Genomic DNA, 27,941 nt, shown 5'->3' on the forward strand with positions numbered 1-27,941 from the left:
TAACAATATAAGCATAGCTTTTATTAACAAAATAATTTGCCATACATACAGATCTTCTCATGTTAAATAGCAGTATTGGTTTACAGTTGTAGCCAGTTGAGTGAAAGAATAATTATTTAAACATTGAACATCATAGACGTGAACCACAGTGGACTGTTTAGGCTACTGATTAGTGACATCAATACTATAACACATTTGCAAACACACAGGTTGGAATGGAAGGCAGGATCACTATGAAAAGCTTGATTTTATATGTTTTTTCTCATTCATTCACAAGTCATGCTTGTTGAACGCTTTTACAACCCACAGTATCTAGCAGGGTTGGGATCAATTCCATTTCAATTCAGTCAACTCTGGAAGTAAACTGAGATTCCAATTCCACATTTAGCTAATTGAGAAGCACTTAGGGGAATTGGAATTTCAGTTTATTGACTGAAGTGGAATGGAATTGACCCCAGCCCTGGTATCTTGATGCTACGGTCACATTTGAGTGAACAAATTATAGTAATACCAGTGCAGTGCAGTCTCAAATGGAATGTACTTGAGGTTCTACACACTTCTATAGTTTAGCCCTTGAAGTTGAAGAGGTCAAGGTTGATGAGTGTGGTGAATAAATAAAAAAAAACAAGGAAATGGAAATACTGTCCTCCAATTTGTACAATATATTACGAATTTGTAAGTGCTTAAGATCCTGTTCAATCTCTTTAATCTTGTGAACACTCGAAAAACACTACACAACACATTTTATCTTAAAGCATAAAAATGTAATAGCGTTATCTAAAATGTCAGTGCATTTAAATCCTCATCTGACCACACGAAGGATGGCTCTTCTCATAACAGAGGGGAAAACCACCTTCGTTTTAGCACCAATTGTGTGCCATTATGTCCAAACGGAGCCTCGTTAAACTGGAATTATTTTGAGGTTTGGTTTTCTATCTCCACACAGGAAACATGTGCAAGACCATACGTTGGGTGGTCAAGTAGAGAGAGACATCTTGGAATTCAAACCAAGAGCGATGCACAATCTATTTAACAGATCTGTCCCAGACTCACAGATACAATACCACAATGACACTCTTACACTGACAAAGCATGTTTTTGTCTTTCACAGAACAAGAACTTGTCAGCCCCCTACAATTTGGTTAGGCTTAAGTGTTCCAAGCAGGGTTGGGGTCAATTTGGATTTTTTAAATGTATTTCAATTCAAACCATGATTTTGAATTGGCTTTGAATTAAAGGAAGTAGAATATAATTCAAAGCAATTCAGAATAAATAACCCATTTGAATTTAATTTAATCCTACTTTCTATTTCCGCAACTCAATTCAGAATGGACCCGAACCCTGGATCCTTGATTCGTTCAATAAAGAGGGACCTCCTCAGCATTGTGTTGACTGATTTGGCTTGGTGGAGTGGTGAATTTAGGAGTTCTGACTGAGTGAGGGGGGTGGAAACACATGGCCCTTAACTGCTATGCTGAGGACAAGGACAGACAGTATGCAGTGGAAGTCGTTACAGTCTGACAGTATTGAGTATTAGAAGCCACCTGGTTTGTTTCAGGTGACACTTAAATCCCAGTGTCCATGTGGAGACGCCAGCCTCTCTCTCTTCTCCTTTTGTTACAGAGAGACATTTAGGCAAATAATCAGAGCTGTGTTTATGTGAGGGATGTGTGTGTCCATGTTAGGGTTGTATAATGGCCCTTCTAGGGATGCCAAGGGAAGAGGGTATCCTAGATTTGTTTAATTTAGGCTACAGTAAGACCCTAAAATAAGTAATTTTGTCAGAACTGATCATGTAAATCTTTCATTTTAAAAAGGGATGTCATGAGTAAGTAATAATCAACTTTCAAATAATGACGCATATACAGTTGAAGTCGGAAGTTTACATACACCTTAGCCAAATAAATTTAAACTCAGTTTTTGACAATTCCTGACATTTAATCCTAGTAAAAATTCCCTGTCTTAGGTCAGTTAAGATCATCACTTTATTTTAAGAATGTGAAATGTCAGAATAATAGTAGAGAGAAGGATTTATTTCAGCTTTCATTTCTTTCATCACATTCTTAGTCGGACAGAAGTTTACATACACTCAATTAGTATTTGGTAGCATTGCCTTTAAATTGTTTAACTTGGATCAAACGTTTCGGATAGCCTTCCACAAGCTTCCCACAATAAGTTGGGTGAATTTTGGCCCATTCCTCTTGACAGAGCTGGCATAACTGACTCAGGTTTGTAGGCCTCCTTGCCCGCACACGCTTTTTCAGTTCTGCCCACAAATTTTCTATAGGATTGAGGTCAGGACTTTGTGATGGCCACTCCAATACCTTGACTTTGTTGTCCTTAAGCCATTTTGCCACAACTTGGAAATATGCTTGGGGTCATTGTCCATTTGGAAGACCATTTGCGACCAAGCTTTAACTTTCTGACTGATGTCTTGAGATGTTGCTTCAATATATCCACATATTTTTCCTAACTCATGATGCCATCTATTTTGTGAAGTGCACCAGTCCCTCCTGCAGCAAAGCACCCCCACAACATGTTGCTGCCACCCCCGTGTTTCACGGTTGGGATGATGTTGACTTGCAAGCCTCCCCCTTTTCCTCCAAAAATAATGATGGTCATTATGGCCAAACAGTTCTATTTTTGTTTCATCAGACCAGAGGACATTTCTCAAAAAAGTACAATCTTTGTCCCCGTGTGCAGATGCAAACCGTAGTCTGGCTTTTTTTATGGTAGTTTTGGAGTGGTGGCTTCTTCCTTGCTGAGCGGCCTTTCAGGTTATGTCGATATAGGACTCGTTCTACTGTGGATATATACTTTTGTACCTGTTTCCCCAAGCATCTTCACAAGGTCCTTTGCTGTTGTTCTGGGATTGATTTGCACTTTTCGCACCAAAGTACGTTCATCTCTAGGAGACAAAACGCGTCTCCTTCCTGAGCGGTATGACGGCTAGGTGGTCCCCTGGTGTTTATACTTGTGTACTATTTTTTGTACAGATGAACATGGTACCTTCAGGCGTTTGGAAATTGCTCCCAAGGATGAACCAGACTTGTGGAGGTCTATAATTTCTTTGGCTGATTTCTTTTGATTTTCCCATGACAAGCAAAGAGGCACTGAGTTTGAAGGTAGGCCTTGAAATACATTCACAGGTACACCTCCAATTGATGAAAATGATGTCAATTAGTCTGTCAGAAGCTTCTAAAGCCATGACATCATTTTCTGGAATTTTCCAAGCTGTTTAAAGGCACAGTCAACTTAGTGTATGTAAACTTCTGACCTACTGGAATTGTGATACAGTGAATTATAAGTTAAATAATCTATCTGTAAACAATTGTTGGAAAAATGGCTTGTGTCATGCAGAAAGTAAATGTCCTAACCGACTTGCCAAAACTATAGTTTGTTAACAAGACATTTGTGGAGTGGTTGAAAAACGAGTTTTAATGACTCCAACCTCAGTGTATGTAAACTTATGACTTCAACTGTATTTGTGAGTGATGATTTATATATTGTTTTTTTTCCCAGACGTCTCAACCTCCAAATATCCTCTGTGTCTGTGAATTTCAGGTTTATTTTTTCACCACTCAGTCAGTCTTCCTCACCACATTCTGTATATTCCTGAGCTTTCTCCATGACACTAAAGAAGCCATGACATTTGCTAAATTCAAGCAGAGCACAATAACACTCCACAAGTTTATATTATGTTTAAAAATACTTTTCCACTCCGAGCTGTGTTGCGTGTGTGTTATGCCCTCTCACTGGAGATTTTGCTGATGTTGCAGTCGTACATTTTTCCACTGGGCAGACTTTCCTATGTCTGTTTTTTACACACAACCTGTACTGAGGAAGTCCATGATGAACAATACAGTACACACCTCAACCAGGTTAAATAAATGTTTGCTACATGACAATAAATAAAATACCAAACATTGGTATAAAAGTTGAACAATTTATGTATATTATTTTGAAAAGTTAAGGCTTAGAAAAAGCAATGTTTGAGTTATGGTTAATGTGTAGTAATGGTAAATTATGTGTTATCTTGTAGTAATGGGTTCATTTCACAGTCCTGCAAATCCAGTTAGCTTTGACAAAATAAAAATAAAATCCTTAACAGTTGAAATCATAAGGTGAACTGTGCCATTGTTCACCCCAGTGCATTTGTTATTGTTTTTGTTTTGTTGATGAAACAGAGGAGAGAAGCATCCAGCAGAGTGGCTGTTCTAATGCATGTGAAATTATATCAGAGGGAGAAAAAAACTCAAAGTTCGTTGTTTGAAGTAACTTCTTTGTTGTTATAAATTGCAAAAGGACGTGGCAGTTTTACCTAATACGGATTCCAGCTTTAAAGTAAATAAGACTCTTGCCTGCTTTTCACTTGCCTGGTCCCAGATGTGTTTGTGGTGTCTTGCCAACTCCTATGGCCATGACAATGACCATAGGAGTGGGCAAGACAGCACAAACACATCTGAGACCAGGCTACCTTTTCATCACCTGGCCCCTGATACTCAGGTTAACTCATAAGCAATGCTCCCCATTCAAGGCAGATCATCTATTCAGTTTCACATTTCATCATACCCACACTCTTTGTTCTGTAAACATTTATAATCTCACTTAAAATGTCATTGAAGAATACAATACAACAATAACATGAACACAGATGGCATTTTGGGGGGTTGGGCCTCTCCTTGAGTCATACCCCCGGCCTGTGGCCCCACCCTTGAAGTAAAGTTATGTAGGCGGGGCTAGTCGCCTCACGAACACTGGTGTCTGCCCTTACAGTAAAGGGTCATGCCCCATGTAGCCCCACCCCTCAGAGTAAAGGGTCAATGGTCATGTGGATCTGGTCTCTGTTCCGCCTGCTCCCATTGGAGGAGTGGAGGTAAGGCTCCTCCTTCTGACATAGGACGTGACGCGTCAGGATCTTTCGGAATGTGTTCCTGAAGTCCTGGATGCGGTAGGCATAGATAACGGGGTTGACGGCTGAGTTGGCATGTGACAGCATGATGGCTATGTACATGACGGGGGCCGGCTTGCACAGGTCCTTGTAAAACAGGGTCAGGCAGTTGAGGATGTGCACGGGCAGCCAGCATAGGGCAAACAGCCCCACAATGATGGACAGAGACTTGGCGGCACGGATCTCGCGTTGCAGGAGCCCGTGATGGTGGCTGTCCCCATTGCTGCTCACTGAGCACTTGAGTTCAATCTGGTGCATCTGCTTGCGGGCCACGGTGAAGATCTTCACATAGATGCCCAGCATGATAAACAGAGGAGGCAGGACGCAGCCGAAGAAGTTGAAGTAGACCATGTAGTGCATGTCCACCACACTCTCAAACAGGCAGGTAAGCTTGCAGCTGCTCAGGAAGTCACCTGCACTGCCCAGATCATCCACCAGGGGGGGGATGGTGGTACTGGCATTGTCCCCCAAAAACTTGCCATTCGTCAGGCTACTGGAGACATTCTGACGGCAGGAAGTCACCTTCAGGTTCCAACCCAGGAATGGGATGAGGCCGATGACGAAAGACAGGATCCATAAGATGGCGATGATTCGTCTGGCCCTCGTACCCGTCACCAGCTCCTTGTACCTGGATAAGAGGATGAGGGAAGACCAAAAAGACGCTGGTTAATATCCATGGGGGTTATAAATGGGTCTTATTTTCTTTTCCCTAAGAGTTGTGACTGAGTGCCCTTAACGGCCACAGTGGCCCTCTATCAGGCATTATGGTGCTTATGCTGCACACCTATTCATGATTAAAATAACATAATAATGAGTTATTACAGAAAGACAATAGGGCAATAGAGAAGCAAATGTGCTGTCCTTAAAGTTCTTCCAACTGAACATTAAATTAGAGCCTGTGATAGGAGTAATATATAATTTCCATCTTACTGTCTAAAGCAGGTTACCAAAACATAACGAGACATCATTCCAACAGACTTCTGGGTGGTTCCACCAATTAGGTGCCTTTTGAGTAGTGTAACTTGGTAAAAAAATATATAATCATGTTTTCCCATCTCAAGAGGTTAAATACCAAAAAGGGTTAACGATTTCATCGTAATTCAGTTATAAATCCCATTGTGACAGGGGAATGGGGGAATACAAGCGTCACAAAACAATTGAAATTGTGAAAACGTTTCTAGCCTGTCTATCTGTGGGTAACATTGGCGTGTTATGCTCGACCCAAAAAGAAAAGGGCCAGAACCAGCTCACCTACTTTAACACTATGATTTGACTATTAGATGTTCAATGTTTCCTAGAATAATATTTTTTTCTAAAGCATAGTTTCACCATATTAAAACAAAAGTTCAGTTCACGTAACAGAGTTGATCTTAAAACAAGGGACAGTTTTTATGAATCACTAAATCATATGAAATAAATAATAATCTTCAGAAATGACTGTCAAACCACAAAATATCTAGGGCTTTATAATGATGGCGAAAACTTGGAGAAATGTTGGTGTTAAGTGGGTTAAAATCACAGTGGGTGCACAGAGGGACATGTCAAAATGCCCATTTATTGCTCTTTAGCAAGTCTTTATTCATATAAAAAAAAAACTGATTTATTAAACTTTCCATGTGGTCTACACTAAAGGGCACTTTATTTAAAATAACAGGCTTTTAAAATGACATATTTGTGCACAATTTCTACTTAAAATAAAAGACACTCATTTTGTGGAACAACCTTTCTATTGATCGAGGTCTGCGTATGAATGCCATTGGGCTCCAGATGCTCTGTTCCAATATCCATAGCATAGGCTACCACTTATTAAGGAATGTGTTGTATAGGGAATGCATTCTAAGTGGCATGTTAGTATTAATATTGGAACGTTACGTAATCTATGATCGAATCAATGTAAGAATTTGCCTAAGAGCAAATAAGCTGAATCAGCTGCAGCGAACAGGAGTAGTGCAAAAAGAATGAGAATTTGGCAATTTGTGATGTGTTGAGCAAGTAAGAAGTTAAGAATTTACTTATATATTGGCTAACTGTTACACCACATTTCAGTGAGCACATTGACTCAGAGACAGGCATGTGAAAGGAAAAACCGTCAGAGTACAACTTATCACCTGTCTAAGAACAACAGTCTATCTATACAGTGATGAACACACAGAAGTTATACAGTGCCTTCGGGAAAGTATTCAGACCCACAACACGTTTATATAAGGTCCCACAGTTGACAGTGCATGTCAGACCTACCCGTAGCACTCACGTCTGTAGCCATGAAGTGCTTTGAAAGGCTGGTCATGGCTCACATCAACACCATTATCCCAGAAACACTAGACCCACTCCAATTTGCATATACCACCCCAACAGATCCACTGATGATGCAACCTCTATTGCACTCCACACTGTCCTTTCCCACCTGGACAAAAGGAACACCTATGTGTGAATGCTATTCATTGACTACAGCTCAGCGCTCAACACCACAGTGCCCTCAAAGCTCATCACTAAGCTAAGGACCCTGGGACTAAACACCTCCCTCTGCAACTGGATCCTGGACTTCCTGACGGGCACCCCCAGGAGGAAAGGTTAGGTAACAACACATACACCACGCTGATCCTCAACACAGGGGCCCCTCAGGGGTGTGTGTTCAGTCCCCTCCTGTACTCCCTGTTCACTCTTGACTGTATGGCCAGGCACGACTCAAACATCATCATTAAGTTTTCCGACAACACAAGTGGTAGGTCTGATCACAGACAAAGATGAGACAGCCTATGGGGAGGAGGTCAGAGACCTGGCCGTGTGGTGCCAGGATAACAACCTCTCCCTCAATGTGAACAAGACAAAGGAGATGATCGTGGACTACAGGAACAAGTGGACTGAGCACGCCCCCATTCTCATCGACGGGGCTGTAGTGGAGCAGGTTGAGAGCTTCAAGTTCCTTGGTGTCAACATCACCAATAAACTATCATGGTCTTAAACACAATAAGACAGTCTTGAAGAGAGCACGACATAGCCTATTCCGGGTTCCCCGGGCGCCGAAGATGTGGATGTCGATTAAGGCAGCCCCCCGCACCTCTCTGATTCAGAGATTTCCTTACGGCGGAAGTTCAGCGTTACGGCAGGATTTAAATTGAAAAACAATGTTCCTGCGTTAGCGGAGAAAGCATGCCCCGTAAACCAGTGGCTAACCATGACTATAGGACCTAGGCCTTCAGAGGAACCAAACATCTTCCATTACGTTGTATCAAACTCAGAAATAAAATAAAAAACTGAAAACATAGCATCACTTAATGAACCCGACATTGTATATGTTGTAGTCAGACCATTCTAGTTGTAGTGAAGGAGGAGCAATGCTTTTTGATGACATTATGAATGAATCAAACAGGCCTGTCCGTGCTTCAGGATGCCGCACACACAGTGACAGTTCAGCATGGACACAACATGACACACAGAATAAAATAATGCAACTAGCAAAACAAAAAACACACTGTTTACATAACCTATGGTAGCCTAACACCACTATCACACTATCACCCATAGTAATAACAACAGTGTCACATCAACAGTGACAGGCTCAAGGCTCAAGGTGCTGAAAGGACAGCGACCGCAGGCTAATACCTGTGCACTTCATGGAGCTGAAGGAGAGACAGGTTTGGTCAAACACATAGACACGGCTGATAAGACAGGCAACAGCAGTCACACACAGCATCAAATAACGTTAAAGATAAAGCATCCCATTCACTCCAGTAGGCCCCTTGAAATCAGAACAATACAAAAGCACAACCATTTAATTTCCAAAAGGAAATGAACAAACCAGATATTACTTCCCTTTGCAAATATATTTGATCACGTTCATCACACTAACCGGTGATCTGAGGTTTAAATGCAACAATGATTCACAGTCATTATTTTCAAAGAGATGTCTAACAGCAAGCAAGCTGCAACAAAACAGCACCACTCACCAGGTGATGATCATTTGGAAAAGAAGTTTGAAAGAAGTTCATCTTGATCATCCTGTATAAACACAAACTCACTTCCTTGACAACAAACAAGAACTTTGAGGAAATCTGTCGGAACAAGTTCACAAATAAAAAACATATTTATTCCTCATGTAGGGATTTTAAAGATACGGAAATGAGTTTGAACTCCTGGAAAGATATCAGGGAGGTAATTGGGATAGATGTGGTAAAGAGGTCAATGGAATTCATTCTGTGGGGGATAGAAGGATGCTGGATTGGCGCACATTCAACAAATCTGATCTAAGAAAGCGGATATTTCTCAAGTCCGTCATGATTTGTGTTGCAACAGGCCCACAATGTGGTTAATGCTGCATAACATGTAGAAGTTGTCCCTTTTCCGGTTTAGAAAAAGTGATTGCTAAATGCTAACTCCCATTTGTATAAGCTTTTAGAATAACTAGCACACAGAAATCCGTTTTGAACTGTAATGCAGTTGATTGGTAACGATGACATGAACATGTGTTGGGGTTGACATCCATACAAGCGTTATACTCTGGTTTTTACCTCAACATAGTGTGAAATACACATATAAATAATAGCCTAAATGTAGGGTCATTTTGTTTGGGGGAGATTCGGGATGGAGATGCAAGTGGGAAAATGGTGCAATCTTTTTACTTCATGCTGTCTTGGCTGAGCTTCTATTGTCAAGCACTGGGAAACAGATTCCAACATCTCAGAAGAGGTGAGGTCTTTTCGTTTAGTCAGTTGCTTGTAATTACCTGGAAGGCTATAGAGATTAGCCTTGAATCACTATGAGTGACGCGGTGCAGACCAATTTATTGGATGCGTGTGAGAGCTTCCCGATGCGCTAGAAGCATGATTGCTCTGACTTCTGCAGAGGCCTGTATCACAGTAAATGCTGTACGGGCCACTGCAGACTTCAGATTGACCATGCAGAGCCAAGCGTGGGAAAACTACTGCTTGACCCAATGATTATTTTATTTTGCCCTCACTTGAGAAATGTCTAGGCCCGTCACTTTTTTTAAACGGTCCCACCCATTGCAAGTCCAAATGTGATTGGTTTGTTTACATCCCTGCTAGTGAGAATTTCTCCTTTGCCAAGATAATCCATCCACCTGGCAGGTGTGGCATATCAAGAAGCATGATCATTTACAGGTGCACCAATAAAAGGCCACTCTAAAATGGGCATTTTTGTTACACAACACAATGCCACAGATGTCTCAAGTTTTGAGGGCATGCTGACTGCAGGAATGTCTACCAGAGCTGTTGCCAGAGAATTTAATGTTCATTTCTCAACCACAAACTGCCTCCAACGTCATTTTGTCAGTACGTCCAACCGGTCGCACAACCAGAGACACGTGTAACCACGCCAGCTTCTTCACCTGTGGGATCGTCTGAGACCAGCCACCCGGACAGCTGATGAAAGTATTTCAGCTGAGAAGTATTTCTGTCTGTAAAAAAAAAACTTTTGTGGGAACAACTCATTCTGATTGGCTGAGCCTAGCTCCCCAGTGAGTGGGCCTGACTCTCAAGTGGGTGGGCCTATGCCTTCCCAGGCCCACCCATTGCTGCGCCCCTGCCCAGTCATGTGAAATCCATAGATTAGGGCCCAATTAATTCATTTCAATTGACTGATTTCCTTATATGAACTGTAATTGTTGCATGTTGTGTTGCATTTATATTTTTGTTCAGTATAATAAAATAAAAAAATCCTTAGGCCTCCTCTGGTTCTACACTGCCAAAAACGCTGCATATGTCGGCTTAATCAAAAATGACCTTTAAAGGTGCACTATACAGAAATCGCTCTGCCATTTCGTGGTTGCTAAAACTCACATTTCAAGGTGAATTTGGTCAGGTCACCCAAAAAGTTGCATATTGCAGTTTTCATTTTCTATTACGCAAGGTGTAATGCTTCAGCGATACAGATTGAACAGAGCCATAACACTGAGTTCTCACGCCAAACCATGAAACCATATAGCAAATATACAGTAGAAATAGGATAATCAAATCAAAGTTTATTGGTCATGTACACAGTTTAAGCATGAACATTTGTTGTCACTGCTCATGTGACTTCACTTTGCTCTGATTATAGCATGTAATAATGACATGTAATGTCATTATAGTTGAGTCACTAGCCACGATAATCATGTAAACGATATTTCCGCATGATATTTCCTCTAGGACGACAAATATCAACGACTATTAAAGTAATCTACATACACTCTGGTAAGGCATATGATATTTCTATACAGACTAATAGTTAAGGGCAATGGAAAAAAATACTTTTTGGTTTTATTCAAAAAGATGAAGTGGTCGTTCTCTGCTGCAAATGTTTTTCCCTTCCCTCCTCATGAAACAGCTACAATTTGCCAGGACAAATTTCATACAAGTTAAGTTTCACAGGCAACAGTAGCTCATTTGACAAGATAACCGTGGCTTTCAATCATTACCTACAGTATTAGTACTGTAGCACCTCAGACGCCAAGGCCTCAAAACAGATGACTGGGACTTTAATAATGCAGCAGTAAATGATGCTACCTCTCTCCCTATTTCTCCATTTCCCCATCACCTCAGTGAAGGATGCTGTGCCCCCAGTGCCATCAATAATCCACAGACAGCCATGACCATGTTTAGGGACCTGAAGTGATGGGCCCTAAGGCTATAGGGTGGACACACACATCACTCCTTCCTCTCTCTTCTTCTCTCATCATCCATGCATTTCTCAGTCTCTCTCTCTCGTCTTAGTCCTCTAACCTGTAAGTCAAGCCCAGAAAGGTTTGTGTTCCAGACAGTGACTAATATCTGGGGTTGGACAGCTCTCTCACTCTCTCTCCCCCTCACACACTCTCTATTTCTGTCTCCCTCTCTCTCCTTCTCTGTCTCTTTCTCCTACTCTCTATCTCACTTTCCCTCGGGCCCTCTCTCACTCTCTATATATTATCTCCGTATCTCTGTCTCACTCTCTATATATTATCTCCCTATCTCTGTCTCGCTCTCTCTGATGGGCTGGTGACATTCCTCACTGTGAGGGCCAGTAAATGAGCGGCTGAGCAGATTAGTTCTGGTATGACGACAGCACGCTGGCATCTCTCTCACTCTCTCTCTGTCTCCCTTTTTCTGTCCCTCTCTCCCCACACATCCCTTTTCTAACCCCATGGTTCCTGGGCTGGTGCACATTGCAGCCCACAAACCTCTGCCAGGCTAGTACACAGAGTCAGTAATCACAAAGCACATCTGCTTAAACATGACAGAGATGTCCACAGTATAGTCTCAAACAGAGATGTCCACAGTATAGTCTCAAACAGAGATGTCCACAGTATAGTCTCAAACAGAGATGTCCACAGTATAGTCTCAAACAAAGATGTCCACAGTATAGTCTCAAACAGAGATGTCCACAGTATAGTCTCAAACAGAGATGTCCACAGTATAGTCTCAAACAGAGATGTCCACAGTATAGTCTCAAACAGAGATATCCACAGTATAGTCTCAAACAAAGATGTCCACAGTATAGTCTCAAACAGAGATGTCCACAGTATAGTCTCAAACAGAGATGTCCACAGTATAGTCTCAAACAGAGATGTCCACAGTATAGTCTCAAACAGAGATATCCACAGTATAGTCTCAAACAAAGATGTCCACAGTATAGTCTCAAACAGAGATGTCCACAGTATAGTCTCAAACAGAGATGTCCACAGTATAGTCTCAAACAGAGATATCCACAGTATAGTCTCAAACAAAGATGTCCACAGTATAGTCTCAAACAGAGATGTCCACAGTATAGTCTCAAACAGAGATGTCCACAGTATAGTCTCAAACAGAGATATCCACAGTATAGTCTCAAACAAAGATGTCCACAGTATAGTCTCAAACAGAGATGTCCACAGTATAGTCTCAAACAGAGATGTCCACAGTATAGTATCAAACAAAGATGTCCACAGTATAGTCTCAAACAGAGATGTCCACAGTATAGCCTCAAGGGGAAAAGGTGTTTCTCTTTGACCCAGTGGCAACCTCATGATTCTACCCCCAAGCCATAAGACTCCTGAACATCTAGTCAAATGGCTACCCAGTCTACTTGCATTAGCCTACACTTTGATTATGCAAATCAAATATCACTTTGATTATGTAAATATCCTGCCCTCACATGGCATAGCACCAGCAGTTCCTATAGATCGGCTCAAGAGATTTGAAGGTGTGATATCTCTATGTGAGATGTGTGAAATTATCTGTAGCCACAGGCCAAACTAGTATAGTCATACCAGGATTTAGAGGCTCGGATTCATGGCGATGAGGTGCCACACCTTGTGAACACAAGTGAGCACATTCTGCTGTCACTATAGATGAGAGTAGGCCTAACAGTAAGACTCTCAGGTGGAATCTGGTCTGGGGAATGGAATTATCATCAACACTTTAACGCAACCCAGAGCCATACAGTGAATGTATTGCTTGGGATGGAAACTATGAATAATGCTGGTGTGTATGAGGCTTGGCTTTATGGTTTTGTACAAACAACATGTGTGAATTTTCTTCAATGTGTTGCAGAATTGTGATAGATAAAGGTGGTGAGGAGTGGTTTCTTCTTACTATTTACACTCTTTGTTGCTGTATTTACATCATATATACAGTGGGGCAAAAAAGTATTTATTCAGCCACCAATTGTGCAAGTTCTCCCACTTAAAAAGATGAGAGAGGCCTGTAATTTTCATCATAGGTACACTTCAACTATGACAGACAAAATGAGAAGAAAAAAATCCAGAAAATCACATTGTAGGATTTTTTATGAATTTATTTGCAAATTATGGTGGAAAATAAGTATTTGGTCAATAACAAAAGTTTATCTCAATACTTTGTTAAATACCCTTTGTTGGCAATGACAGAGGTCAAACGTTTTCTGTTAAGTCTTCACAAGGTTTTCACACACTGTTGCTGGTATTTTGGCCCATTCCTCCATGCAGATCTCCTCTAGAGCAGTGATGTTTTGGGGCTGTTGCTGGGCAACACGGACTTTCAACTCCCTCCAAAGATTTTCTATGGGGTTGAGATCTGGAGACTGGCTAGGCCACTTCAGGACATTCGTTGCCCGGGCGGTGTGCTTGGGATCATTGTCATGCTGAAAGACCCAGCCACGTTTCATCTTCAATGCCCTTGCTGACTCAAAATCTCACGATACATGGCCCCATTCATTCTTTCCGTTACACGGATCAGTCGTCCTGGTCCCTTGCAGAAAAACAGCCCCAAAGCATGATGTTTCCACCCCCATGCTTCACAGTAGGTATGGTGTTCTTTGGATGCAACTCAGCATTCTTTGTCCTCCAAAGTTGAGTTTTTACCAAAAAGTTATATTTTGCTTTCATCTGACCATATGACATTCTCCCAATCTTCTTCTGGATCATTCAAATGCTCTCTAGCAAACTTCAGACGGGCCTGGACATGTACTGGCTTAAGCAGGGGGACACGTCTGGCACTGCAGGATTTGAGTCCCTGGTGGCGTAGTGTGTTACTGATGGTAGGCTTTGTTACTTTGGTCCCAGCTCTCTGCAGGTCATTCACTAGGTCCCCCCGTGTGGTTCTGGGATTTTTGCTCACCGTTCTTGTGATCATTTTGACCCCACGGGGTGAGATCTTGCGTGGAGCCCCAGATCGAGGGAGATTATCAGTGGTCTGGTATGTCTTCCATTTCCTAATAATTGCTCCCACAGTTGATTTCTTCAAACCAAGCTGCTTACCTATTGCAGATTCAGTCTTCCCAGCCTGGTGCAGGTCTACCATTTTGTTTCTGGTGTCCTTTGACAGCTCTTTGGTCTTGGCCATAGTGGAGTTTGGAGTGTGACTGTTTGAGGTTGTGGACAGGTGTCTTTTATACTGATAACAAGTTCAAACAGGTGCCATTAATACAGGTAACGAGTGGAGGACAGAGGAGCCTCTTAAAGAAGAAGTTACAGGTCTGTGAGAGCCAGAAATCTTGCTTGTTTGTAGGTGACCAAATACTTATTTTTCACCATAAATTAAAAATCCTACAATGTGATTTTCTGGAATTTTGTTTCTCATTTTGTCTATCATAGTTGAAGTGTACCTATGATGAAAATTACAGGCCTCTCTCATCTTTTTAAGTGGGAGAACTTGCACAATTGGTGGCTGACTAAATACTTTTTTGCCCCACTGTACATCATCTGTTATGTGTGATGACATTAATGTAGTAGAAAAGACCTGTTGCCTGAAACAACTGCAAAAGCCAAAATGACTAACTTTATTGAGACTGCCTGACAGTGTTTGGGGCTCAATAGTGGCAAGTCCACACACTTAGTTTGGCAATACTATCCTTCTGAAAAAAGCCACTAAAAACCAGTTTAGTCTCATTAGCAGAGGAAAGCAGCTTTTCAAGGACACAACACTGGTTCTTTCTGATTAGAGAGAAACATGTGGGGCCTGAGAACATGAACTGAAGAGACTGTTGGTGAGAGACAGCTAGGTGAAGAAAGCCCTGGCAGGTTTGTTAACTCTTGGAACATGGATAGCCAGAGGCTATGCTATTGGATCTTTCCCTTCAAACGGTATGGTGTGGGTGGAAGAAAATACATAAATAGTTTGATGTCTCTTTCTGGGAAACATGAAAAGGAAACAAAGGCCCTAAAATGGGTGTGTATTAGTGTTGTCAGAGGGTGCAAAACAGAGCTCCATCTCTCATGGTTTGAAGCATTTGAGTCTGCCTTTTCACTTCCACCAGAGCCAGCTGTGAAAACACTCTGATCTGAGGGAACCACAGTCCCACAAGACTAAGGCCCAGGCACATACACACACACAGTCACACACTCACAAACACAGTCACACACTCACAAACACAGTCACACAGTCACAAACACAGTCACACAGTTTACACACACAGTCACACACACAGTCACACACACACACACACACACACACACACACACACACACACACACACACACACACACACACACACACACACACACACACACACACACACACAAACACAGTTACACACACAGTCACACACTCACACACACAGTCACACACTCACAAATACATACACAAACTAAAATAATTACTAGAGTAGAGTAATTTGAGCTGACCATATACCTTTCTCATTACCACGTGTGTGATGTGGGTCTGGGGTAAAGGGGAAAACCGTAAAAAAGGATGTTTAAATCCGTCTGGATTTCTAAAAAGGAATGTAGTTATGAGACTATATAATGCATTTGCTGGCATTGAGCAGCAACCGTTCTGTATATGATGATGAGATGTCCTTTTATTTAACACCCCCTGAGGAATAGTCTGTCTGACTCTTCACCCATGAAGGGAATAATGTGAATTACATACTGGGAAGGGAAAAGACAATTTGACTGATTGAGGACATTCTTGGGAAACATCTGTAAATGGACAAGCAGCAGTTTGCCTTAAAGGGCAGGTTGCACAAAATATTTCCACAAATCTAACAACGTAGATGGATGATATTTCATTCGAAACGGTCTTTATGCAAAAGTTTATAAAATAAACACATTTTACACTTCTATTTTCACAATTTAAATTACATTTATCAAAAAAGCCCTTCAGTCATATGCGGGTCTTACTTTGTACCTTTTTAAATGTGTTTATTTATTTGTAATAATGACAATTACAACAATACTGAATTAACACTTATTTTAACTTAATATAATACATCAATAAAATCAATTTAGCCTCAAATAAATAATGAAACATGTTCAATTTGGTTTAACCTTTTGCGTGTAGGGGGCAGCAATTTCATTTTTGGATAAAAAACATACCCATTTGAAACAGCCTATTTCTCAGCCCCAGAAACTAGAATATGCATATAATTGTCAGATTAGGATAGAAAACACTCTAAAGTTTCCAAAACTGTCAAAATATTGTCTGGGAGTATAACAGAACTGATATTGCTGGTGAAAGCCTGAGGGAAATCCAATCAGGAAGTGCCTCTTATTTTTGAAACCTCTCTGTTCCTATGCATGCCTATCCTCCATTTAAAGAGATATCAACCAGATTCCTTTTTCTATGGCTTCCCTAAGGTGTCAACAGTCTTTAGACATAGTTTCACACCTTTATTTTGAAAAATGAGCGTGAACGATCACATTGCGTAAGTGGATAGGTGGCGGCTCTCAGAGTGAGTTTTGCGCATCTGAGTAAAGAGGCCATTGTTTCTCCCACTGTTATTGAAAAAGCTACACACTCGGTTGATATATTATCGAATATATATTTTAAAAACAACATGAGGATTGATTATAAAAAACGTTTGACATGTTTCTGTGGACATTATGGATATTATTTGGAATATACGTCTGTGTTGTCGTGACCGCTCTTTCCTGTGTATTTCTGAACATAACGAGACAAACAAACGCCAGTATTTTGGGTATAAAAATCATCTTTATGGAACAAAAGGAACATTTGTTGTGTAACTGGGAGTCTCGTGAGTGAAAACATCCGAAGATCATCAAAGGTAAATTATTGTTTCGATTGCTTTTCAGATTTTTGTGACCTAGCTACTTAATGCTTAGTGTACATAATTATATGTTATGCTATCAATAATCTTACACAAACGCTTGGATTGCTTTCGCTGTAAAGCATAATTTCAAAATCTCAGACGACAGGTGGATTAACAAAAGGCTAAGCTGTGTTTTGCAATATTGCACTTGTGATTTAATGAATATTAATATTTTTTAGTAATATTATTTGACTGTGGCGCTATGCTATTCAGCAGTTTCTGATGACAATTTTCCCGGTACCGGGATGGGTAGCGTCAATAAGTTAAATAATGCAAAAACAAAGTGTTGGAGAAGAAAGTAATATGTGCCCATATGCAGTATGTGCCATGTAAAAATGTGTGCCATGTAAAATATGTGCCATGTACAAAAGCTAACGTTTAAGTTCCTTGCTCAGAACATGAGAACATATGACAGTTGGTGGTTCCTTTTAACATGAGACTTCAATATTCCAAGATAAGAGGTTTTAGGTTGTAGTTAATATAGTATTTATAGGACTATTTCTCTCTATACCATTTGTATTTCATATACCTTTGACTATTGGATGTTCTTATAGGCACTATAGTATTGCCAGTGTAACAGTATAGCTTCCGTCCCCCTCCTCGCCCCTACCTGGGCTCGAACCAGGAACACATCGACAACAGCCACACTTGAAGCATCGTTACCCATCGCTCCACCAAAGCCGTGGCCCTCGCAGCGCAAGGGGAATAACTACTCCAAATCTAAAAGCGAGTGACGTTTGAAACGGTATTAGCGCACACCCAGCTAACTAGCTAACAATTTCACATTGGTTACACCAGCCATTAGGCTGATAGGCTTGAAGTCATATACAGCGCTGTGCTTGTGAAGAGCTGCTGGCAAAACGCACAAAAGTGCTGTTTGAATGAATGATTACGGGCCTGCTGCTGCTCAGTCAGACTACTCTATCAAATCAGACTTAATTATAACATAATAACACACAGAAATACGAGCCTTTGGAAATTAATATGGTCGAATCCAGAAACTATCATTTCGAAAACAAAGCGTTTATTATTTCAGTGAAATACGGAACCGTTCGGTATTTTATCTAACGGGTGGCATCCATAAGTCTAAATATTCTTGTTACATTGCACAACCTTCAATGTTATGTCATAATTACGTAAAATTATATTATAAATTGGTACTAAAGTGCCCAAAGAGTTTTGTCATGTTATGTTGCTAGTAGATGGTAAAAAACAAAGATAGTTAGCTATCTAGGTGCACCGGGCCATACAAAACGAACTGGCCCACTTGCACCACACAGATCTAGCATGGTGTTTGGGGATGGAATAATCTAGTTAGCTAGCAAGTAAGCTACAACAACTCCATCAACAGAATACGGCACGTTTTGCAGAAATTAATGGTCAAATACTGATTCATGTCATTGTTTATTTCAAGGTATGTCTTTATTTTTGCAAAATTGTCTGATCTTTATTGGCCGATATAACTTGCAGGACATCATGGTTGCTAATGTTTGTGTGTGCCATTATACCTCGATTTAGGTTGGCTTCAGAGTGACAAAATATTTTTTTCTAAAACAATAGGAGGACTAGGTATATGATGTGGGTCTAATGTGGACAGTGGCTTCACTCCTGCTCTGTGATGCTCCTCTTTACGTCACTTTTCCATCATGACTTATAAATACAAATACAAATGTAAAGTGAAATGTCGTACTGGGACTTGTAGTTGGAAAGGATGAAACAAATCATCATGTTTACCAGCAACCTAAACGTAATAAAATACTGAAAGGTCAACTTTTTCCTGGTAAATGTAATAAGTTAATACATTAATCGGTGGTTATTGCATTAACTGGTGAGTAACATCTCTTTTCATATATAATGTAATAACGTCAATCAATCATGTAATAACATACCAAAATAAAATAAAAAATGTAGTACTTCAGTCAATTTGATGCACATACCACCACCCACTGCCAATTACAACACAAACAAACTCATGCACATCATACAGGAATACTCATACATAGAGACTCTACAAGCCCTCAAATGTAAACACACACACGCACACGCACGCACGCACGCACGCACACACGCACACACACACACACACACACACACACACACACACACACACACACACACACACACACACACACACACACACAATCTCCAATAGTTCCCTGCAAACAACAATGGGGACGCCCCACATGTTCCCCTGGAGGTTTTGTCTAGTTCCCGGTTTGTTGGGGATGTCACCCCTCCTCCTTAGGAAAAAGTACCTAGGGCACACAGACCCTAGTTTCATTACACCTCACCCCTTGTTACTGTTGCCAAGCCCATCAAGGGCGTCAAGAACGTCCTGGGGAACTTCAGGGGAACATGACACAATGTTGCAAGAACGTCCTAAAAATGTCCTCAGTGATGTCCCGGGACCAACTAGTAACTAGACAAAACCTCCAGGGGATCATGACACAACATCCCAAGAGTGTCCTAAAAACATCCCTGGGGACAAAGGTTAATGAGGTAGTCACCTGGAATGCATTTAAATGAACAGGTGTGCCTTGTTAAAAGTTAATTTGTGGAATTTCTTTCCTTCTTAATGCGTTTGAGCCAATCACTTGTGACAAGTTAGGGGTGGTATACAGAAGATAGCCCTATTTGGTAAAAGACCAAGTCCATATTATGGCAAGAACAGCTCGAATAAGCAAAGAGACACTCCATCATTACTTTAAGACATGAAGGTCCGTCAATACAGAAAATGTCAAGAACTTTGAAAGTTTCTTCAAGTGCCGTCGCAAAAACTATCAAGCGCTATAATGGACCTGGCTCTCATGAGGATCGCCACAGGAAAGGAAGACCCAGAGTTACCTCTGCTGCAGAGGATAAGTTCATTATAGTTACCAGCCTCAGAAATTGCAGCCCAAATAAATGCTTCACGGAGTTCAAGTAATAGACACATCAACTGTGACTGTGTGAATCTGGCCTTCATGGTAGAATTGCTGCAAATAAACCACTCCTACTGGACACCAATAAGAAGAAGAGACTTGCTTGGGCCAAAAAACACGAGCAATGGACATTAGACCGGTGGAAATTTGTCCTTTGGTCTGGAGTCCAAATTGGAGATTTTTGGTTCCAACCGCCGTGTCTTTGTGAGTAGTGTTGGTGAAATGATGATCTCCGCAAGTGTATTTCCAACAGTGAAGCATGGACGAGGAGGTGTGATGGTGTGGGGGTGCTTTGCTGGTGACATTGTCTGTGGTTTATTTCGAATTCAAGGCACACTCAACCAGCATGGCTACCACAGCATTCTGCAGCGATAAGCCATCCCATCTGGTTTGTGCTTAGTGGCACTATAATTTGTTTTTCAACAGGACAATGACCCAACACACCTCCAGGCTGTGTAAGGGCTATTTTACCAAGAAGGAGGGTGATGGAGTGCTGCATCAGATGACCTGGCCTCCACAATCCCCCAACCTCAACCAAATTGAGATGGTTTGGGATGAGTTGGACCGCAGAATGAAGGAAAAGCAGCCAACAAGTGCTCAGCATATGTGGGAACTCATTCAAGACCATTGGAAAAGCATTCCAGGTGAAGCTGGTTGAGAGAATGCCAAGAGTGTGCAAATATGTAATAAAGACAAAGGGTGGCTACTTTGAAGAATCTCAAATATAAAATATATTTAGATTTGTTTAACACTTTTTTGGCTACCTCATGATTCCATATGTGTTATTTCATAGTTTTGATGTCTTCAGTATTATTCTACAATGTAGAAAATAGTAAAAATAAAGAAGAACCCTTGAATGAGTAGTGTTCTAAAACTTTTGACCGGTAGTGTACCTATTCAGGTCACAGCACCAATGGGACAGACTAGTATCTTACCTAGGTCTCCTGCAGGCCACAATACTTTTACCCTGCTAAGTTTACACGTAGGCATTAGAGCAGGGAGCTTACACAAATCTTTAGGTCTCAGACAAGTTTAATTACACCTACGTAACATTTCAGGTGCTATCCCCTACTGCCTTGGTGGCCATGTGTAAGACACGTTGACCCCTGCTACAAGGGAAAGGCTGACCTTGTTCTGTCTTTGGTGGGCACAGTAACAACAAAAATACATGTTTCCATTATACAACAGACTTTTATTTTTAAATAGAATGTTGCCTGAATGTGTGTGTGTTATTTTGTTCCTGTTCCTGTGAGTATCTGTGCATGTGTGTGTAATACAGGTTGAGTCTGTATGTGAGCGTATATGCCAGTACACCAAAGGTGGTACACATATGCATTGATTAAAATCTTTATGAAATCATCCATAACCCCTTCATGAATGTTGCAGTATCATTCACCCTAACTTTCATAACACATTAAACGTCAATCATATGTCATTTCAAAACAAAAGTCCCGTTTTCATTACAGTATTATAAGTTATGTTATATTACAAATACCTGCTTAAATTGAGCTCGATTGTGTTACTGACTGGTTTAGTTCTGCGCAGCACAAGACTTTGATAGCCTCTGTTGAGCTGAAGCCAAGGTGTGAGCTTGTGGAGCTAATGCAAGTCTTCAGGTTTCAGGCAAGTTTTTATTTTTCCTTTATTTAACGATCAATGATGGCCTAGGAATAGTGGGTTAACTGCCTTGTTCAGGGGCAGAACGATAGATATTTTCCTTGTCAGCTTAGGAATTCGATCTTGCAACCTTTCGGTTACTAGTCCAACGCTCTAACCACTAGGCTACCTGACACCCCACGTTGAGTTCACTCAACATGTTAAAATGACACCAATTGCCATCCAGATTTGAAATCGTTCAAATACTTTTAGTGTTTGCTTGATCTTGCCTGGAGTGCCAGAGTGATGGGTTTTGCAGTTTTGGGACTATTCCACGTCCATCAAAATAAGGGAAATAATACATGAAGACATTGATTTTGGTATGTTAGTACATGATCGGTTGAAGTTATTATGTTATTCATCAAAACAGTTGCTACTGACCTAATAACGTAATACCCACCGGATAACGTAAAAATAAGCTTGGTTAATAATAATCAAGTAAAGTGTTACCTGAATATGTGTGTGTGTGTGTGTGTGTGTGTGTGTGTGTGTGTGTGTGTGTGTGTGTGTGTGTGTGTGTGTGTGTGTGTGTGTGTGTGTGTGTGTGTGTGTGTGTGTGTGTGTGTGTGTGTGTGTGTGTGTGTGAGACAGTGCTTGTGTGTACATTTCAATGTGTGCTTGTGAGTGTCTCTATGTATGTAATGTATGATGTTTATGAGTTTGTCTGTGATGTGATTGGCAGTGGGAGGGGGGTTATGTGCATCAAATTGAGGGAAGTAGTACATAAAAACATAGATTTTTGAATGTTATTGAAGTTATTACATTATTCATAAAAACGTTGTTACTCATAATTTTACTCATAATAATTTTTACATTTAGCAGAAAAAGTTATTACGTTTACCGGTAAACATTTTATTACACTTACCGGCAAGTTATTACATTTAATGGATTTATAAAAACAATTCTAATGTTATTACAAATAGAAAAGTTATTACATTTACAGGTGTTATTGCATTTGCCGTTATTAGAGTGTTTCTTACATCATTTGATAACAAGTGGAGTTCTTAAAGTCTATGAATCTGTGCGGTTTGATTCTGCAAAACTGGCCTCACTGTTACTTTAGGTGGCCACATACAGGTGATCACGTCTAGTTAGGGCCTTTAGTTTTCCTCCTGGCTGCAGGACCAATCAGGCCTCTGGATTCCTGTGAGCAGGAGAACCTCCAGTCATACTTTATGCTGATAAACTGCCATTTCAAAATAAATACCCAGCTGATGTCCCAGTTCTTGTCTTGTGAGACAGAAGGTGCAAAGAGTTTTTTCTCTATCTGAACCAATTTGTCTCCTCTGTCATTCGGCTGCCAGGCTGGCAGACTGTGTGCCACTACCAGTGTGCTCCTCTGCCGCCTCCAGCTCTATATCAATAAGATGACACTCTGAGGCCAGCCGGCTAGATATCGATCCAGTGGGCCCAGCCATTGTCTCAGACTCTGAGAGGGTGAGAGAGGTCTGATTATCTACTTTAGCGCCCTTTAAAATGTACCAGGGGAGGTGCCTCAAGGTGTATATCAATATGCCATTACAACCTTGCAAAAAATATCTACAGCTGCTTTTCCAATGATCTACAGCTGCTTTTCCAATGTCTCTTCAGGCACCCATGGCCTATCAAAAAACAAGCCAGAGCCCAGTGCCCCCGACACTATAACATAGGTTTTTATAGGCCTATGGAAAGTATAGGCCTAGGGTTATCTACACAATGAAGATTAACAGTCACGAAAGAAACCCCCAGGAATGCATTGGTCTGTGTGGTGTGTTGTAGCCTGTACGCCTAAATGACTTGTCTTGATCTACTTCGACTGCAGATTTTTTAAGTTGCTTTGTCTTTGGAAATATTAGGGCAGCATAAGGAGGCACACTCCGGATGAGCCACGGTCATTTGATTATCGGACCGCAGGCTTAATACCTGGTCTCAACTAAGGCCTATTTTTACATTGCCTTATTTTTATAACATTTATTCAGTGCCCCAGACTTTTATTGGCCCCAAGGCTGTAGGCCTGAAGTAAAATGTTAACCGCCAATGTCCTTCTCTCACATTTTCTCAAGACTTCTGAATTAGGCCTAAAACCATATCAGTACAGACATAAACATATTTTCTATTTTGAACAGAGACATCACTTCTATACCACTTTTACAAGTAAAAGTTTACCTTGATTTATGGATTATTATAATTATAAATGAAGGCAAGGCATCTCCTAAATTGGTTCAAATTGACAATTTCTAGTGGAGTAGCTAGGTTTCCATCCAATTGGCAACAGATTTTCATGTGAATATTCCAAAATCTGCATAAAAACAATATGCACATTTTCCCACTAGATATGTCTTTCCCTCAAATATACTTGTTGCGTAAAGATAATGAAGTAGTGCACATAAAAACACTTTTGCGGTTAAATTCCCATGCACCAAATAAAAAATACAAGTTAAATGGGTTTCCATCACGTTCAACTCTACTGATGGTTTTGTCACAAAAAATGTTGACAACACCCACCCCTGCAACATCTATCAGAGGTCAGAACATAGAGTTTGTAGTTGAATACAAATATCTGGGCATCCTCTTGGACAATAACATTCAGTGGAGTAAATGTGCAGGCCTGATCTACAAAAAGTGTCAAATCCTGATCTGTTTCACCTGTCCTTGTGCTTGTCTCCACACCTTCCAGGTGTCACCTATCTTCCCCATTATCCCCTAGGTATTTAAACCTGTGTTTTCTGTCTGTCTGTGCCAGTTCGTCTTGTATGTTCCAAGTCAACCACTGTGTTTTTCTCTGTGCGCCTGCCTTTTCTATTCTCTTTTGCTAGTCCTCCCGGTTTTGACCCTTGCCTGTTTTCTGGACTCTGTACCCGCCTGCCTGACTATTCTGCCTGCTCGAGGTCATCGAGCCTGCCTGGCAATTCTGCCTGCCCTGACCTTAAGCCTGCCTGACCATTCTGCCTGCCCTGACCTTAAGCCTGCCTGCCACTCTGTACCTCCTGGACTCTGAACCGGTTTTGACCTTTTGCCTGTCCACGACCATTCTCTTGCCTACCCCTTTGGATTATGAATAAATATCAAAGACTCAAACCATCTGCCTCCCGTATCTGCATCTGGGTCTTGCCTTGTGCCCTTATAAAAAGGGTCAGCAGAGACACAGGTCTCTTTTCATGTTGACTGTACTATACAGACTCTTGTTTTACAAATATTTCAACTTTTTGCATTGTTTGTTGGTTTGGTCATGTCACTGTCAGTCAGAAGAACATGCTGAGAAGGATTATCACCACAGCAAGCAAGTTACTTGGAGTCAAACAGACAGGCTTGGATGAGATCTTTAAGGTTAGGGCCCTCAACAAGGCTCACAAAATCCATTAAGACCCAAGCCACACCCTGTACCTGGACTTCTAACTTCTACTCCCATCTGGGTGCAGGTATAGGGCACCCGTCTGCAGGAAAAACAGTACAAGACAATAATTTGTGCCAGGTGTGATATTTCTAAAATATATCAAATATTTGTAGATTTGTTTAACACTTTTTTGGTTACTACATGATTCCATATATGTTATTACATAGTTTGGATGTCTTCACTATTGTTCTACAATGTAGAAAACCCTTGAATGAGTAGGTGTGTCCAAACTTCTGACTAGTACTGTCTGTCTAAGAGAGCTGAGAGCAAGTTCAAACAAAGGGCTCTATTCAATCCGTATTGTGGAAGTTCAGTATTACAGGGTGATTAAAATGTATAGGCAATGTTCCCACAATAGCAGATACGGTAAACGCTGCATATGTCGGCTCAATCGGAAATTACCTTTAAATTTCTATCGCTTCAGCAATACAGATTGAATAGAGCCCAAAGTGTAGCAATAGTTATAGACACAGATGTGGTGGCATAGAGGGATGATAAGAATGCAGTTAAAATCCCAGGTAACAACATGGTGAAGAATTATTACTGTACAGGTATGAACATGCACAATGTAATCATGAATGTCAAAGATGCTCATGTGATCACTGTTTGTAAGACGGGTTGTTTGTGTGTATGTCCCTAACCTTGCCAACAGACAAAGACCACTGAATGGATTGGTGGTTCACCAATCACAGACATAATGGGCTAAGCAACAGTACCAAATGGTGATGTGTAATGAAATCAGAGTGGGCATACCCAGGTAGGTCGGTAGGAAGATTTATTTCTTAAACAACGTTCTTTTGGGTCCATATGGCAACGTCCTGACAACTGGTACACTGAATATCCTGGCAACATCCTAAAAACGTTCTGACGTGGTTCACAATGACGTCCCGAGAACATTCCCCTGTGACCATCACGAGCCGTCCCAATGACAGGCAAAAATTATGTCCTGGGAACTGCCCAAAAACCTTTTTAAGGGATGTCCCTGGAACAATCCTGGGAACTAGCCAAAAATCTCAAGTGGACCATGACATAACGTCCTGAAAACGACTTCAGAGATGTACACGGAACAAACAGAGAACTAGACAAAACCTCCAGGGGACCAAGACCCAACATCCCAATAACGTCCTAAAAACATCCTTTTGATGTCCCCTGGACAAACAGTGAACTAGACAAAACCTCCAAGAGACCATGACACAACGTCCCAAGAATGTCCTAAAAATGTCCCTGGGATGAACCGGGAATTAGACAAAACCTCTAGGGGACAATGACACAGTGGCCTGACCACTTTAGACAACCATTTTGTGACGTTCCCGGGGTTTTCCTAACAACTCATTAAATGTTGTTTGCAGGCTAACTGTTATGAATTTGTATTGTGAATGTGTTGTCTACTGTATTGTTATTGTCCTTTTTCTTAACGCCATTTTAAACGTGTACATGATACAATAAGGTCAGTAAAGTAGCCCTAATTGAAGTCAGTCTTGAAAAACATTTGTATCGGGTTAATTATTTGTATCTTTCCTTAATTACTCCTAAGTACATGCTATTGATTCACTTAAATCACAAAACACAGACGCTCAATGTTTGTCAAGCTATCAAAATGCATAATAGGGTACTCACCTGAGGGGTATTTTGACGGCCAAATATCTATCAATTGCAACTGCAAGGAGGCTAAAAATTGAGCTTTGAGTCAGTACCAAAACAAAACAGGCAAGGAAAAGACATCCATAGAAGTCCAAAAATATACCGATGCTTATGGTTATGGCAAAGGGGATGGCAAGGCAACCCACCAAAATATCTGCCACAGCCAAAGAAACTAAAAAGTAGTTCGTAGTGGTTTTCAGAGTGGTGTTGATGGCGACAGCCCAGCAAACCAATACATTGCCAGAGATGGATAAAATAGCTATAAATATCTCAAATACAATGTAGTACTGAATCATCTCAGCAAATATTTCAGAACATTAGGTCTGTCAGAAATAAAAGTGTCATAAGGCAGACTGTTCTAGTGGGTCCAAAAGAGATAGTGTTTTTGCTGTATTCCAAGAATATTCCAAAAGTATGGTTTGCGAAAACAGCCATCTGTGAAAAGAAAAAAGACCATATAGGATACTTTACTGTTCTCCAAAGCAAACCCTGTAATTACAATTGTTTGAAATGTGAATTATTTGCAGCTTCGTATCGGTTATCATGCGTCTAACAAAAATGATATGGTAACCTATTACAACTAGTCTAACCAAGCCACATGTTAGCCAATAGATTTCAAAAACATGTAAACTAATATCTGCAAACAATTTCTGAATTTCTTTTTGGGTTGCTTACCCCTCTTGAAACTTTGCATTATTTGCCGGTCCTTTGAAAATATACTACACTCCTCCAAGTATCTGTTGCGAGGCGGTATTGGAGACTCACTTTGGAGACTCACTAGTTCCGTTCAACACATGGTATTTGAAGTAACGAAAAAATATATATTACAGAGAGTAGGCTAGCCACGCCTCAAATTCAGCGATGTCTACATACGACGTGCAATTCTGCAAACCACAGTTCCTCTTTAATGAAGCTG

At 40.9% G+C, this 27,941-nt stretch overlaps 1 protein-coding gene across 1 annotated transcript; it reads right to left on the reverse strand.

Moving 5' to 3' along the window:
- On the reverse strand, nucleotides 1–27,918 carry LOC110533633 (adenosine A2b receptor). The gene is made up of 3 exons (XM_021618039.3): nucleotides 27,701–27,918; nucleotides 27,002–27,460; nucleotides 1–5,579 (listed from the first exon to the last, which is right to left on the reverse strand). Exons 2-3 carry the CDS (start codon nucleotides 27,319–27,321, stop codon nucleotides 4,808–4,810), a joined length of 1,092 nt encoding a protein of 363 aa, XP_021473714.1. The 5' UTR covers nucleotides 27,322–27,460; nucleotides 27,701–27,918; the 3' UTR covers nucleotides 1–4,807.
- Between the last annotated feature and the right edge of the window lie 23 nt (nucleotides 27,919–27,941).

The sequence above is a fragment of the Oncorhynchus mykiss genome, chromosome 10 (genome assembly GCF_057628025.1).
Source record: "Oncorhynchus mykiss isolate SJ-2025 chromosome 10, ASM5762802v1, whole genome shotgun sequence".
Lineage (NCBI taxonomy): Eukaryota > Metazoa > Chordata > Actinopteri > Salmoniformes > Salmonidae > Oncorhynchus > Oncorhynchus mykiss.

Coding starts and splice junctions, on each gene's coding strand:
- LOC110533633 (XM_021618039.3), bottom strand. CDS start 27,321: ATGATTCAGTACTACATTGTATTTGAGATATTTATAGCTATTTTATCC. Junction 5,580..27,001: donor GCCGTCAAAATACCCCTCAG/GTGAGTACCCTA, acceptor CCTCTTATCCAG/GTACAAGGAGCTGGTGACGG.